This window comes from Malus domestica, chromosome 01 (genome assembly GCF_042453785.1).
Source record: "Malus domestica chromosome 01, GDT2T_hap1".
Lineage (NCBI taxonomy): Eukaryota > Viridiplantae > Streptophyta > Magnoliopsida > Rosales > Rosaceae > Malus > Malus domestica.
The window spans coordinates 17,635,971-17,651,525 of NC_091661.1; the positions used below are offsets into that span (position 1 = coordinate 17,635,971).

Genomic DNA, 15,555 nt, shown 5'->3' on the forward strand with positions numbered 1-15,555 from the left:
GAAGAAGAGGAAACCTCCCTTTTTTTCTGCAAAAGACGACAGGAACTTCCCAATAAAAAATCAAGAATCCATTATGAAAATGTAATACCTTTTTAAGCTTTTTTCTCTCTTTCTTTGGCTTCTTGTTGCTGTTCCTTTTCGCTTTCTTTTGCTGCTTGTCTTTTTTTTTTTTTTTGGTCGATTTCTTCTCCGTGTGCTTCTCAATTTATGCACCGTTTTCTTGTCACTCTCCTACCTCCACCCCACCCCCCCCCCAACCGGCTCTCCATGTGCCCTCCCCTTTTTATAGACGCAAGGAGATGTTTTATTAACTTCTTCCATTTAACGTGTTCTACTTTCTTAGGGTGTGGGGAAGTTGAGGAAGGCCATCACTTTATTGTGTTGAGAACGTGGGAGCTTAGGAGAATTCTGGATAGACAATAACTCTATTTTTCAGTTTGTGGGCTGTTGAGATTTTTTCTCTCCTTATATATAATATATATAAGATATATATAATGTGAACCTTATTTCTAGTCGGTCCACGTTTTGGACTACTATTTTTTTTTTTTAATAAAGTGTCCCCATCTTTTATAAAACTTGCTAATATATTTTCTCTATGAAAATATATGGCTCAACATTAACGAATGTGGCATTTCAATAGATTGGGTACTTATTTCGAATATTTAAAAAAATTAAGGCCAATTTGAAATAGCATTAAATGATTGAGAGTTTTAGATACTTAATTCTAATTATTTTATTATTTGATAATGACATGAATTATACTTTTTCACCATTTAATTTTTCCTTTATTAAACACAAATTATCAAACAATTAATTTGTTTTAAGCCAATGAGCAACTGATTTACAGCTGCAAAATTTACACAACAAGAATTGACATTAATTTCATTGAACATACAGAACAACTGTTGGTGGTGGTTTTAACACGGCAAAATTACAAAACAGCATCAAAATGTCATCCTCTCCGGACACCAAACTTTCACCTTCGTCCTCTTCCACCCTTCGAACTGAAATGGTGAGACTTGAGCTTCTTCTTGCGCACCGCCGATGCTGGGCCGGTCTCTCTGAACGGCATCCCCATCTGAGCCAAAAGCGTCTGTGCTTCTTTGTCTGTTTTAGCAGTTGTTCTGATGCAAACATCCATTCCCCTGCCCTTACCAAGATCAAACCGAATCTCCGGGAACACACTCTGTTCCTTGATTCCAAGGGCGTAATTCCCATTTCCATCAAAACTATTTGGGTTTAGACCTTGGAAATCCCTTGTCCTAGGAAGTCCCAGGTTAATCAGACGATCAAGGAATGCATACATCACCTACAAAATCAAATAGTAAGCTTAGTGCATGAGACTGGATGCATTTGGGTTTATAAGAGAAACATACGCATTTTCAAGAGTTTGACGCAGGAAATACTGGTTAAATCCTTTAAGCACATATAAGACCACTATAGTGCATGGGTCTTCAAGCACATGCTAACAATGCCAAATGTTTGGATAGAAGGAAAAAAGAAAAGATTCACCTACATTTTGCTTCTCGTCAAACTATTTTTTTTTTATTGCAACAACTTAATTATTTCTCATCATCACCATCACCGATGCAGAGTTGCTACAAACACCAAATTGACTCAGCACACAAACCATGGATGCTCTTTCAGTAAACACCTTCACCCACCATTGCAACATCAATTTACTGCACAACTTACAAATGCAGTTGCTGTTCACAACTTGCCACCACGACTGTGGCCTCTAACAACTATATGCACCAACACATCTAACTTGATCATACTACCTCCTCAGAATATTAATTCCACGCTGTTAATAATGGCACTCTTCGCCTATGATCAGACCTCACCTTATAGACCATACTACCACATCTTTAACAATATGTTTTACAGACTAAATTGCGATTGAGCATTTTAATATGATACCAAACAAAGACGAATAAAAATGGATATGCGCCTTGTGTCACCATCATAATATAGAGAACTTCAAGAAGGGCCACCAAGTGATTTAAAGCGTTATCTTGGGTCGTGATTAACGTAATTTCAAGTATTAACTTGGAAATGATAAGAAACATGAAGAGCAAACTTAATAGACATGCTCACGAGCAATAAAAAGAAACAGTCTTGTAAGTATCTATGCTGAAGATAAGATTCACTTTTAGGGTTGAAAAGCAAACTCACATTTCCTCTGAGTGTGACAGCAATCCCAAGTGGCTGGCCTTCCCTGATCTTGAAGGTAGCAAGGGAAACCTTTGCTCGTGTCTTGATGGGCCTCTGCCCTGTAATGAGTGCCAAGTCATTCATTGCCGCTTCCAATCCCTTAGCATTCTGTTGAGCATCTCCAATTCCACAGTTCACCACAATCTTCTCAATCTTCGGAACCTACCCAAGTTCCACATTGCATAACACTATTAAGTCGCTGAACCCCATGGCGGAATAACAAAACTACCAAAAGCAATATGAATATCAAGGAAACAGCCTTTCCATTGCTTACAAGGATAATGCATCCCGGAAACCTTAGTTCAAGGTAAAGAAGATTTTATTTTACACTCAAACCAATTCATCAATATAGATAATTCATCACCACAATAACACGGAAATTCTCACTCCCGGAAGGTATTAACACGAAAAACCGAGTCGTTATGATTGAGAAAATTGTATCACACGACTGAGAAAATTGTATCATAACATCAAAACTGAACCACATTGTCACTACTCGTTCTTAAATGTACTGTCAGTAAATGGAAATTTAATGAAGCTAAATCAAAAATTCGATTGCTTACCCAGAACAAAACAACTTCTGCTAAAATTAGAGGTAAAAAAGCAACACATTGATCCATTTTCCCACAAAAATAACCCATTTAATTATCAAAATAACAATATCCAGAACAACAAAAATTGACAAAATTAATGTAAAAAAATTAAAAATTAAAAATGTGGGTTTTATTCACCTCGTGGATGTTGGTGTAAGAGAACTCTTCTTTGAGCTTAGGGATGATTCTTTCGAGGTAAGTGGTTTTGAGCCGGCTGACCTTTTCTGCCTCCGACTTCTCTACCAGCACCACCTCCGCGGCCTTCACCTGCACCACCACATTCCTAGGGTTTCCGTACGAAAGTCGTAAAGGCGGAGGTGAAACGGCAACGGGGAATTGGCCGTGAAACGACGACGTGGCGGAGCGTAAGAGCGAAGGGCAGGCCATTGTTGTCTCTTAGTTTTCCAGTATCCGTGTGTTTTTCGAGCTGGGAGCGATGGGGTTTAGGAGGCGTGGTCATGAAAGGGGCTCGCATTTGAACTTATTTACGAAAATGGCTGTAAGACAAGGTCGCATGGGATGGTTTTTTTTGTAAATTTGAGTAATATAGGGGCGGTTAGTGGACATGGCATTCTGTGAATGAAATAGGATAAGGTAAGGTTCTTTAGGAAGAAAAGGATATAGGGATTATCTTTCTAGCCAAGGGTAAAATAACATTGTGTTCTCCGAATTTAGAGCCTGTATTCAATTGAGATTTTGAAAATTTTTAATTCTTTTAATAAATTTAGAGGTATTTAGCCAGAATTTTGAGTAATTTCTGAAATTTAAAATGTATTTAATCAAAATTTTAAGATAGTTTATTAAAACGATAATTATTATTAAAAGTATAATGTATGTATTGTATTCTAAAAAGACTTATTTAGCTTAATCAGACACTGACATGCTCTATAAGAACTAAGTTGGTAGGAGCACTCATGTTCCACATTAACAAACTAACTGAAAGCTTAACGGATTTTTATATGCGGTAGACAAACTCCGGAACCAATTCTATTGATTTTAATTGTTAGGGACAAAATTAAGGAGTTATAACAATCTAAGTTACCAATTTAGCTAAAAAGCCATAGCTTTTTTATTTTTTATTTTTTTGGATCAAAAGGTAATTTTATTACCAACACCAAAACAATACACACAAAAGGCCCAAAAACAAACTAATTACAAAGAAACATGGACCCAAAAACACACAAGTCCAAAATCTACTTTGGAGCCCAGCACATACAAATATCAAAATAAAAAATAAAAAATAAAAAACCCTAAGTATCCACAGCTACTGTAGCTGCTTTCCCAGCAACCATAGTTCCCCCAGAACGACGCACAGAAACCTTCTAATGTGACTCTAAGCTATTGGGCTTCTATAAGATCAAGCGGATTATTTATTGTTGTTATTATCTATTAGGCCTATTTAGATTTCAAACCCTGCTTATCTTTGGATGTACTTAAACCCTTTTCTAATATGGAGATATGAATATATGAATTTACTTTAATTTCTTTTCCATTTCTACATTTACTTTCTTGAAATTTCCCTTTTTATCATGTCTGATCCTATCAATTGGTACCAGAGCCAGAGATCCACCGTGGATCTGTGGTTTGCCTCCGTCGATCCCACACTTTCAGCACCGTGGAGAAGTGTGATGGATGAGTCTGGTGTTCTATTGGAATCCAGAAACCAATGTTTCTCGGTATGAACATCTAAATTCGGCTCCGCCTCCACCACCTCATCCTCTTCACGATCACTACCGAATTTCATACGAGTATAGGCCCACATTTCCCTACTCCAATTGTGCTTATCGACTGCCAGATTACCCAGCCTCGTATATGCATGCGCTTCTCATAGCTCTTACATATAATAGTCTCATTTTCCTCCCGCACACACGCTACATTCCGTTACGTATTCTGACTCCATCGACATCTCTCAAATCCCTAATTCCTATGCCACAAACCCAAATTTTCATGATCCCTATATTTACTCTCCATCATCGTCATCTGAACAACATTCGTGGGTTTCCAATTTCGACACTATCGTTGCACCTCTTGCCCCTGACAATGGCTTCAACACTGTTAGAGATTTTCCCCACACTTATACGAAAACGTTGCTTAAATCGGTGCGAGCACAACAAAATCTTGCAGTAGTTTCCCTCGTGAAGATGAAGAGGAAGCTTCCGTTTGGGAGCATTTACCGACGACGATGCCGAAATCGCTTGATTTCGTCGTTAGCTGCTACTCCATGAAGGGCATCGGCAAATTCCATTACCGTGGTGGATGACTTCAAAATCACTCGCAAGCAAAAGGAATTTTAGTTCCGCATGGTTGAATTCCGGAAGACGATGACATCACTTAATAACCAACAAGTTGCCTTACAAGAAGCCTTTATGGAGGAACTTCGGTTGCTTCGAATGGTGAGGGTCCCTTCAAATTAAACCATGAACATTCTAGATCCGAACTTACTGGGGACGACGAAATCCACACCTGCTATTTTGGAGTTGACAAAGATAGCACTCACGCTTGTTCTCCACTATGAAGGATTCGACAATCATGTTACGAGTGATACGGATTTCGTTTCTTCTTTGCGTGTTTGCCAACACATGATGCAAACTCCGACCACGGAAGGTAAATAAGGGATAAAGTCTCACCTGGATATGAAGCCATCTATGATTGCAGTCATTCAGGCCCCTTCCTTTGCAGTCGTTCTCGATTCGTCATCGCCTCAGACCTACACTGCTAAGAACTTGCTTCAACCCTCGACACATCTTACTCCATTGAATCGATGGTTGGTATCGCCAAATTGGCTACCTTCATTAACCTCTTCACCTCCCTCCACAGACCACCAACACGAACGCCACCAAGAAACAAAGGAAGTTGTCAAAAAAGAGATCCGATGAGCAACATCGCAACAAAGGCGCACACTGGAAAGAACCAACAAAGGTCAACAAGGGTGGTAGTGTGAAGACCCGAGCCAAAACTCTACACTCCCTCCTGTTTAAATGCAAAAAAAAAAGAGGGAATTTTAACGAAAAGCTCCCGGTACTGTTCATTTTAATGAAAAACCACATTTTTACACTAAAAAGTCAATCCTGGTACTATTCACTTCACCCCTTATGTTGTCCTTATCGTTAAAACTCAAAGTTTTTAAGCCCTTTTCATTAGTTTTCCTAAAAAAAAAATTGTAGGAAAAGGTAGGTGAATCAGATTGAGAATTTATGGAAAAGGGTAAAAGACTATTTACTACCCTCAAGTTTAGTGGTTTTCAACATTTAGTACATCAAGTTTTTTTCGTCTCAGAGTCATACCTAAAGTGTAAATTTTGGGACAGTCTCATACATCCGTTAGTCAAACTGTTAAGTCTTCAGTTAAATGTGACGTGGCGCCCATGTGGCCAATGACTGGGTGCCAGGTGGGTCGCCACGTGTGTCCACGTGTTTTTTTTTTGTAAGAGAGGGGTTTCAGATAAAAAAAAAAAAAATTCCCGCCAAATTTTTTTTTCCCACAACCATGCACCTTACACTTTTTTCCCGCCAAAATTTTTTGAAAAAAAAAATCAACAAAGTTGAATACCACCCTGCAAAATACCACAACTTTCTGTTCCAAATCTGCAAATTCAATTCCAAACAAACTTTGAATTCTAAATATGCAAATTCATCATTTAAACTACCAACAAAGTTGAATTCTCAACAACTTTCAATTCACAACAAAGTTCAATATACACCATCCAATTCACAACAAAGTTCCAAATCTGCAAAGTCAAGGTGTTCTTCCAAAAACACTAAAGATCTGTCCAAAAAACTGTCCAAAACACTAAGGGCATATTCAACTATAACAAAATGAACCCTTAAACAACCTAAAGCATTAAAGCAGCATCATGGAACATTCCTCCTCCTTTTCTGACCTCTTGCAGTAGACTTTGAAATGGTTTGAGAGGCTTGAGTTGGCTGAGATGAAGGTTGTGGAGCTTCCTGAGTGCATGGCTGAGATGACTGAGAGGGTTGTGATGCCTTAGATGTTGAGGCCTAAGTAATTAACCCATATAGCATTAGCACTGACAGATAGTACACTTCACAAATAACAAATTCACTTAAGAAATGAAAAATCAACAAAAAATATCAAAATTATACCTTATTTTTCTTGCTTTTTCTTCCTTTTCTAGCAGCTGGAGGAGGATGAGCCCATATGGCATTGTTGTGTCCCGAGGCCTTGCAAACACTACATTTCACACTTTTTTGCCCTCTCTTGCTTAACTTGAATTCATTTTCATCAGCCTCCCTATGTCTCCTCTTTTTTGGTCTCCCCGACTGCCTTTTAAAAGTTGGAGGCAGAATGCATTTGTTTTCAGATGGCTCCCAAAATTTCATGCCTTGGACGGGTTGAATCAAGTTTTCGTAAACTTCAAAGTACTTCTCCTTCTTGTACCAAGAGGAAATAAATTCCTCAGGCTGTCTCCTTGCGTAATAGATGGCCGAGCAACCATGAATGCAAGGAAAGCCTGTCAAATCCCATCTTCTGCATGAGCAAGTGCACCCATTCAAATCCACCACAAATACATTGCCTCTGCCTTCATCCACTTCAAATTTTTCTCCTCCAGACCATGTAGCTACAGTGTGTGAGCTTTTCAGTTTGTACTCCTCCAACTTCTTCTGGATTTTTGGGCAGATAGCTCATTTATCCTTCCTCATTGCATCTCTTCTCAACCATATCCTCTTCATCAATAAAACTCTTATAGTTTCCAGCATGGTAATAATAGGCTTGTCCCTAGACCTTAGGATAAAAGAATTGAAGCTCTCACAGAGGTTGTTTAACAGAATGTCACACTGAGTGTGTGTGTCAAAGTGTGACCTACTCCAATGCAAGGCTGGTCTCTTCTCCAACCATTTATAAGCTTTTTCATTTAGCCTATTCACCTCAGCCATACTCTCCCTAAAATCAGCGATGGTTGTTGCCTTGGCAGCATTCCACAAGACATCTTTTAATCCTTTCCCTTGAAACCTATCTGCCTTGTAGTTAGTGTATAAGTGCCTAACACAGAACCGATGATTACAATTAGGCAGCACCTTTTCAAAAGTTGGTATTAAACCCTTTTGTTTATCAGAAATGATAGTCCAAGCACGTTGGTTCACAATTCCCAAGTCAGCAGCTAGCAGTTCCAGAAACCAAACCCAACTGTCCTTGTTCTCGAGCTCTATTATAGCATATGCAATAACCCAAGTTTGGTTATTTGCATCCATTCCCACTGCAGACAGTAACTGGCCCTTGAACACTCCCTTCAAGTGACAACCATCCAACCCTACAAGCTGCCTACATCCATTCTTAAATCCATTTTTGCAAGCCCCCAAACAAATATAAATCCGCTGGAATATCACATGAGCATCATCATAGGGCAGCACCTTCATCTGAACTGTACTACCCGGGTTTGTCCTCCTAAGCTCATCACAGTACTCCCACAACTTTGTGTACTGATCCAAGTGACTCCCCTCAATGATTTTCAAACATTGTGCTCTCACTCTGTATGCTGTCTTGATGTGGATCTCAACCATTCTTTCCTTTTTCACTGTTTCCACAAATGTAGTGATGGGCATGCTTGGGTTGAGTCTGAACTTGTCCACATACCTCTTCACAAGCCATGCCACTTTGCAGTTAGGATTTTCCCTCCAAATCCTCGGACATTCATGTTTCCCAACATAGGTTTTCACTTGGATTGAATCTTCATTGTACATCCTGGAAGCATACAATCTTCATGGATAGTTTTTCTCACACCTTGCACTAATCTTCCATTTCTCATTCCTTTTTAGCTTAATAAAAGGTGCACCGTGCTTAATGGAGTGAGACCACACTGCCTCTCTCAATTGTGCAGCATCTCTGAACTTTAATCCCTTTTCAAACTTTGGATCATCCATGTCGGCTTCTTCATTAAACTCATGGTAGATGACCTTCTCATCACATTCTGAACCTGAATCGTCAACACTGTGCAGGCCATCTGAGTCTTGTCTCTTATCATCAAAGGGAACGTCTTCTACATCCCTTGCATCAATAATGTCTTCTGGATGTTGGTTCCTAACCCCTTCACCCTTTTCAGCAACCTCTTCACCCCTTTCAGCATCTCCAACGACATTTTCTACAGCCGTATCATCTACTGGACGATGATCATCATCTTCCAAACTGTAGTCACTGTCCACAAACTCACTATCTGTAGTGTCATCTTCTGCATTTACTGCCACAAACAATGCATATTTGTTAAAAACCTAAACTTTGCAAAAATAATTGAATATTGAAATTAAAATTGTAAAAATAAATGTTTCAAAAATTTTACCTTCATTAGCTTCTACTTCAGTCCCTTCATTAACTTCTTCAGCTTCGTGACCTTCTTCAGTTTCATCACCTTCATCACCTTCATCATCAGCATTGAGAGGACCATCTTCAGCCTCATCTCCACTTCCTTGTCCTCCCTCAGTTGCTTCAGCCTCATGTTCATCATCACCATTGTAGGCTATGTCATTCAAAAGACATAGCCGTTTTTCTAAGTCATCCGCACCCCCTTTTGCTCTACCCTTCTTCAGTTTTGATCCACTTCCCTTTGTAATCGAAATTGCCACACTCGATTCCTCAATATCTTCTATAATGACACCTTTTTTTAATATGGCACTCTCATCTAAATTCATCAAAAGCTTATGTTTCAAGGCAGCTTCTTTCGGACTTAGATGTTCTAGGTACATTTCTATTTCCCTAACCCCTGGAACATGCTTGCACATTTCACTCACATCTTGGTCCTGTTCAATAAGCCTTAATCCCTCACAATAAGACATCCCAGGAATCCTATAGTGATACAACATAAACCCATCATATCCTAACTCCTTAACCATTTCATCAATCTCGAAAAAAGACATGAAGTCTTTGTCTACATAATCAAACCAAGCCTCAAACCCTCCCGTATATGCACTTTCAGACCACTTCCCACCGTGGTTAATTTTAAGGCTAAATAATTCGGGCATTCCTGCAAAGTCAAGGAGAAAGGTGAAAACAACATAAAATCCTGGAGCACACGGGGAAAAAGGTGAAAACACTAGTAGGACCATGAGGAAAAAAGGTGAAAACAAAACCATGGGGACCATGGTTACAGTTCCACCTTTTTCTTGAAACCATAGAAAAAAACGTGAAAACAAAACCAATTGGGACCACGATTGAAGACAAACAATTGAAAAATTGAAAGCAAAACCACGGGGACCACGATTGAAGACAAACAATTGAAAAATTGAAACCAAACCACGAAGACCACGATTGAAAACAAAACCAATGGAACTCACAGATCCCTAATCCCTAAAATTCAAAATTGAAAAATCGAAAAAAGTAGGTTACTTACGATAAAGTGGTGTTTCACCCACTTCGATCGTCCTTTTATCCCACCCCATCGGCAGCGATGGCTTCACGACAATCTTTCCCAGAAACGTGTGCGCAACGTACGACGGCGTGCGAGCTCGAGCGACGGCGTGAGAGGTCCAGCGATGGCGTGCGAGGTCCAGCGATGGCGTGCGAGGTCCAGCGACGGCGACGTGGAGCGACGCCGAGGTCGAGTGACAGCCCGTGGGTAGGGTTTCGGACCGAGATAGGGGGTAGCGATTTTCTGGGGAGTGAAAAGTGGTTTCACTTTTCACTTTTTCACTTTTTCACTTTTTCTGGGTGAGATGGGGGGTCGCGATTTTTGAATTTTGAGGTGGAGCGACGAAGTGCGAGGTGGAGCGAACGGCGAGGTGGAGCGACTGCGAGGTCGAGTGACGGTAGGGTTTCGGACGGAGATGGGGGGTCGCGATTTTCTGGGGGAGTGAAAAGCGGTTTCACTTTTCACTTTTTCACTATTTCACTTTTCTGGGAAGATGGGGGGTCGTGATTTTTTATTTTTGAATTTTGAATTTTTTTTTTATCTGAAACCCCTCTCTTACAAAAAAAACACGTGGACACACGTGGCGACCCACCTGGCGCCCAGTCATTGGCCACATGGGCGCCACGTCACATTTAACTGAAGACTTAATAGTTTGACTAATGGATGTATGAGACTGTCCCAAAATTTACACTTTAGGTATGACTCTGAGACGAAAAAAACTTGATGTACTAAATGTTGAAAACCACTAAACTTGAGGGTAGTAAACAGTCTTTTACCCTATGGAAAAATAATGAAGCCAAATGGTGAAAATGGTAGAGAAAAAGGACGATCTGCCCTTGGGGCTTAATTAGACATCCACATGCTCTATAAGATTTCGGGTTAGTCAAACCTATTTCACAAAGATAAAATTACAAAGTTTAGCATTATATATCAAAATTGGTTGCTAAACTTTTTACAGGTATCAAACAAGACTAGCACAAAAGTCTGTTTCAAAAGTTAATAGGATTATTAATTTAGTGAAATACATTATTTAATTCATTCGATTTTTGGTTTGAATGGACAATGGTGTCACTTAGACTAAGGCATGTGTAAAATATTTAAATATTTTTTTCTCAAGGATTTTAAGGATATTGGTGAAAACCACAAAGGTACAATTGTCCATAGAGGATAGACTGATCTAAATTAAACTAATTGCAGTCTGATCTAAAACCAAACCAAAATTGATCGACTTTGGTTTGTTAATTTAAATGATTCGGTCAGTTTTTTGCCCAATTAAACGATTCGGCCATTTTTTTTGCCCAACTTTAATTTGAACGGCTCACTTTTAGCTGATATAGTTTGAATTTGACTCAATTTGAGCTCGTTCGGACCCTTTTTATAAGTGAAATGAGGTGAGGTGAGCTTAAACAAAATGTTAGGCTTGTTTTCCTGAACGAGCCAATCTTGAGCTTTGAGGAAATTTGATGATCGTATTTTTTTATTTAAAATATGTTATGACTTGTTATTAGAGTTTAAATAGGTCACCTGTTTTTTACTACAAGTACTTTTGTTTTTTACAATTACAATGTTTTATTTATAAAAAAAAAAGGAGAGATGAGTTGGTAATTTTGTCACGAGTTCACATTTTTAGGGGTAAAAAAAAACTCACAGAGACATTTTAGTATCTCTATTTTGTTTTTTACAATTATAATGCTTCAACTATGGTTTTTTTTTTTTTTTTTGGGTCCGAAAAGCAAATTTCATTACTCTAAAAGAATGTTACAGGCCAACACATAGAAAGACAAAATAATCCAAATACATTGAGGAGAAACATATACATAAAGGCCCAGCCCAATTAAATAAACAAAAGCTAAAACTCATATCCCTAATCTCGTACCACAGAAAGCCGCATTCGCCGTCGTCACCACCACAAAAGTCAGCAGTTATCCTTCATCGAGTATGTTATTTTGTTAAGAGCAAGTCTACCCCTAAAAAAATGCACCAGCACTCAGCCCATTTAATCCACTCAGTGAACAATGATAGACCTCAGTGAACAGTAATAGGCCAAATGCATCTCTACCTCTAAAAAAATAGCCTAGTCAATTTTTTTATAAAATAAAAAAAATATTATTAATTTATGACATTCTATTAATTTTTTTGCTGAAAAATCTGGACCGTTGATCTGAAAATCGAACAACCCATATCAGGCCACGTCACTAGCCGTTGGATTTTAAATTCAAAATTTTTTTTACCGTTGGAAATCCAACGGCCCATAACGAGCCACGTGGCCTCCTCTTCAGCTGCTTGAGTGCACCTGCGCATGTGGGCCCCACCTGCTTTTTCTTGTCGGAGACGCGCCCCTACACGGGCGTGTTTCGCATGCGCCTGATTCAAAAAAAAAATTCAGTGGCCCTTGACGTCAGATGGGTCGTCCCATAGCTTAGCACATTTTAGGCTGGCCTGGAGACTAGCTTGGGCTATCAGTTGGCCTATTAAAGTGGGCTGGAGTGAATCAACTGGGTGCCAAGTCAAAAAAGGGTGTTGGGAGCCGGCCTAAGCCCTCCTGCTGGACTTGTTCTAAGAGCAGTTCAGGCGTGGTGGAGGCCCTTTAAGGCTATCCACTATGATATTCTCCCAGTGAACAGTAAGTGTCTTTTGCATCTCCACCCTTACACTGAATTACCCTAGTTATTGGTAATAAAATATTACTATTTTTTATTTATAAAATAATACAAAATAATTTTATTTGTAATTTCGAATAAGATTTTTAATCGTTCTCGTTGTGCTACGTGTCATTATTCGAAAAGACAATTATTGATGATGGATTTCCGATAAGATTTTTAATCGTTCTCGTTGCGCTACGTGTCATTATCCGAAAATACAATTATTGGTGATGGATTTCCGATAAGATTTTTAATCGTTCTCGTTGCGCCACGTGTCATTATCCGAAAATACAATTATTGGTGATGGATTTCCGATAAGATTTTTAACCAATCACGTTGCGCCACGTGTCACAATCTTTGAGGATAGATTTCGGTCAGATTTTTAACGAATGACAACATGCCACGTGGCATTATCTACAACCTAATCCTTTATGAATCCTCCATATAATCCACCATCCATCCTCACAAATCTCACACCAATTTTCTCAAGATCTCTATCATTATTCATAGTTTCTGCTTCATTCTTCACCAAAATCAAAATCTGTATCATTATTCATAGTTTCTGCTTCCTTCTTACAATGTCTTCTTCTTCCTCAAGGATGATGTGGGAAATTGATCAGTAAGAGGAAAAATTGTTTAACCAATCAGAAGGAATGTTCAATCTCCAGGTGGCCCAAAATGAGATAGAAGATGATGAGGAACGTAGAATGAGAGATGACGAAGCAAAAGTGGCCAGAACCTCACATTCCCGTCAAGTCATCCAAGCTGTGGTTCAGATCTGCAGCCCCAGCCATTTCACAAACCTTGATAAAAGCAGGCAATGATGAGGTACGGAACTCTTGGACGATTATTTTGTCCGTAACAGTGCATCCCCTGATATGTACTTTAGACGTCGTTATAAAATGGAACGACATTTATTCAACAAAATCATGATTGTTGTTTACAACCATGATTCTTACTTTGTGCAAAAGAATGATGCTTTTGGTGCTATGAGTCTTATTCCTCAGCAAAAAATTACTGCTGCCTTGCGGATGTTTGCATATAGAGCATCTGCAGACCAAGTGGACGAGATAGCGAGGATGGGGAAACCAACCATTTTTGAATCCCTGATGAGGTTTTGTGGATCAATCAAATCTATATACACAGTAGAGTACATCCGGAAACCTATTGACATGGACTTACAAAGGCTTCTGAAGAAGGGTGAGATGCGAGTTTTTCCTAGGATGATTGGAAGCATCGATTGTATGCACTGGACCTGGAAAAACTGTTCAAGTGCATGGCAAGACGCTTATGGGGACATAAAAGGAGAAAAAAGTATCATTTTGAAGGCGGTGACATCTTTTGATACATGGATTTTGCTCGCCTTTTTCGGGGTTCCGGGTGCTCAAAATGACCTCAATGTCCTTGCCCAATCCCCAGTGTTCAATGATGTCCTATAAGGAAAGGCACTAAACATCACGTATTGGGTCAACAGACATATGTATGACAGGCCAAATTAAATAAATTTACTCTCACTTTCAATAAAGTACTAAATTCAATAAATTTACTCTTACTTTAAATAATGTACTAAATTCAATAAATTGGAAACATCATAAAATACTCTATTCAATAAATAATAAATTACAACTCAAATGGATTGGAAAATTATGGGCTTCGATTACAAAAAGTACTCTATTCATCATCACTTAACCAATTTGTGGTGCTAGGATGATCTTCTTTTGTCGTGCTAGGACCATCTCCTCTTGCTTTTGCTTCTTTTGCACGCCTCTTTCGCACCACGCCCGCTTTCTCTGACTTCTAAAAATATTTAGAATTTGGAGACTTCCCTTCTAAAGGTGTGTTCATAATGTGACGATCTCATTGAGCCATTCTTTTTTCTCTAACTTGTTCCCTTTCTTGCCTATGTAGCTCTCTTTCTCTCTTATTAGCTTGAAATTCTCTCTCAACAGCTACAACTTTTGCCTTTTCTCTAGCCTTATCAGCCTCAAATTTAACCATTTCTCGCGCCAAACTCAATTCACCTTGGCGAGCAAGTTCTTCCATATACTTTGCATAATCATTCTTGGAAGCACTCCCTTTTCTCTTTGAAGCCTTCTTACCTTGAGACCTAATTGGATAATGGGTTGACCCCGATGCTTGTTCAGGGGGGCGTTTCAGGCACTTCTTATGCGTCATCTTCTTGAACATACGACGAATGATCGGGCATAGAGTGTAGAGGGGTGCTCTTCATGAAAACTTTGGGACCAACGTGCACAACTTTGAATTTAGAACAATCTTTGACTATATTCCAACATTCCCACTGGTTGAATGATTTGTTTTTACTCTTGGTTTTGGCATTATACCAAGCTTGTGCTTGAAGTTCCTACACAATGCGGGAGAAGAAATCGATCAGCAATGAAAGTAGGTAACAAATAAATAATACAAAGAAATAATTATAATGAAAGTAGGTAACAAATAAATAATACAAAGAAATAATTATAATCAAAGTAGCTAACAAATAAATAATACAAACAAATAATTATAATGTGAATTTGGGTATAGTACAAACAAATAAATAATATATTGTTACCTGATCCGCTAAATTTTCCCCACTTCGAATATTACCACTAGCTTGTGCCAAGGCGTCTCTCCACGTACTAAACGATTGGCTAAGTAATTTCCAACGACTGGACATCGATTCTTTGGTTCTTTTCCCACCATTTTTCTCAAGAAAATTGGTATGAATAAGACTCCACATTTCTCGCAA

The 15,555-nt window shown here is 38.9% G+C and overlaps 2 protein-coding genes across 2 annotated transcripts; one reads left to right on the top strand and one right to left on the bottom strand.

Moving 5' to 3' along the window:
* Positions 1 to 855: 855 nt before the first annotated feature.
* Positions 856 to 3,408, bottom strand: LOC103408635 (large ribosomal subunit protein uL5c). The gene is made up of 3 exons (XM_008347502.4): positions 2,946 to 3,408; positions 2,176 to 2,376; positions 856 to 1,309 (listed from the first exon to the last, which is right to left on the bottom strand). The coding sequence occupies exons 1-3, from the start codon at positions 3,192 to 3,194 to the stop codon at positions 977 to 979; spliced, it is 783 nt and encodes a 260-aa protein (XP_008345724.3). The 5' UTR covers positions 3,195 to 3,408; the 3' UTR covers positions 856 to 976.
* A 10,115-nt stretch (positions 3,409 to 13,523) lies between these two features.
* Positions 13,524 to 14,248, top strand: LOC139198123 (uncharacterized). Its single transcript, XM_070826401.1, has 2 exons — positions 13,524 to 13,637; positions 13,781 to 14,248. The coding sequence occupies exons 1-2, from the start codon at positions 13,524 to 13,526 to the stop codon at positions 14,246 to 14,248; spliced, it is 582 nt and encodes a 193-aa protein (XP_070682502.1).
* The last annotated feature ends 1,307 nt before the right edge of the window (positions 14,249 to 15,555 follow it).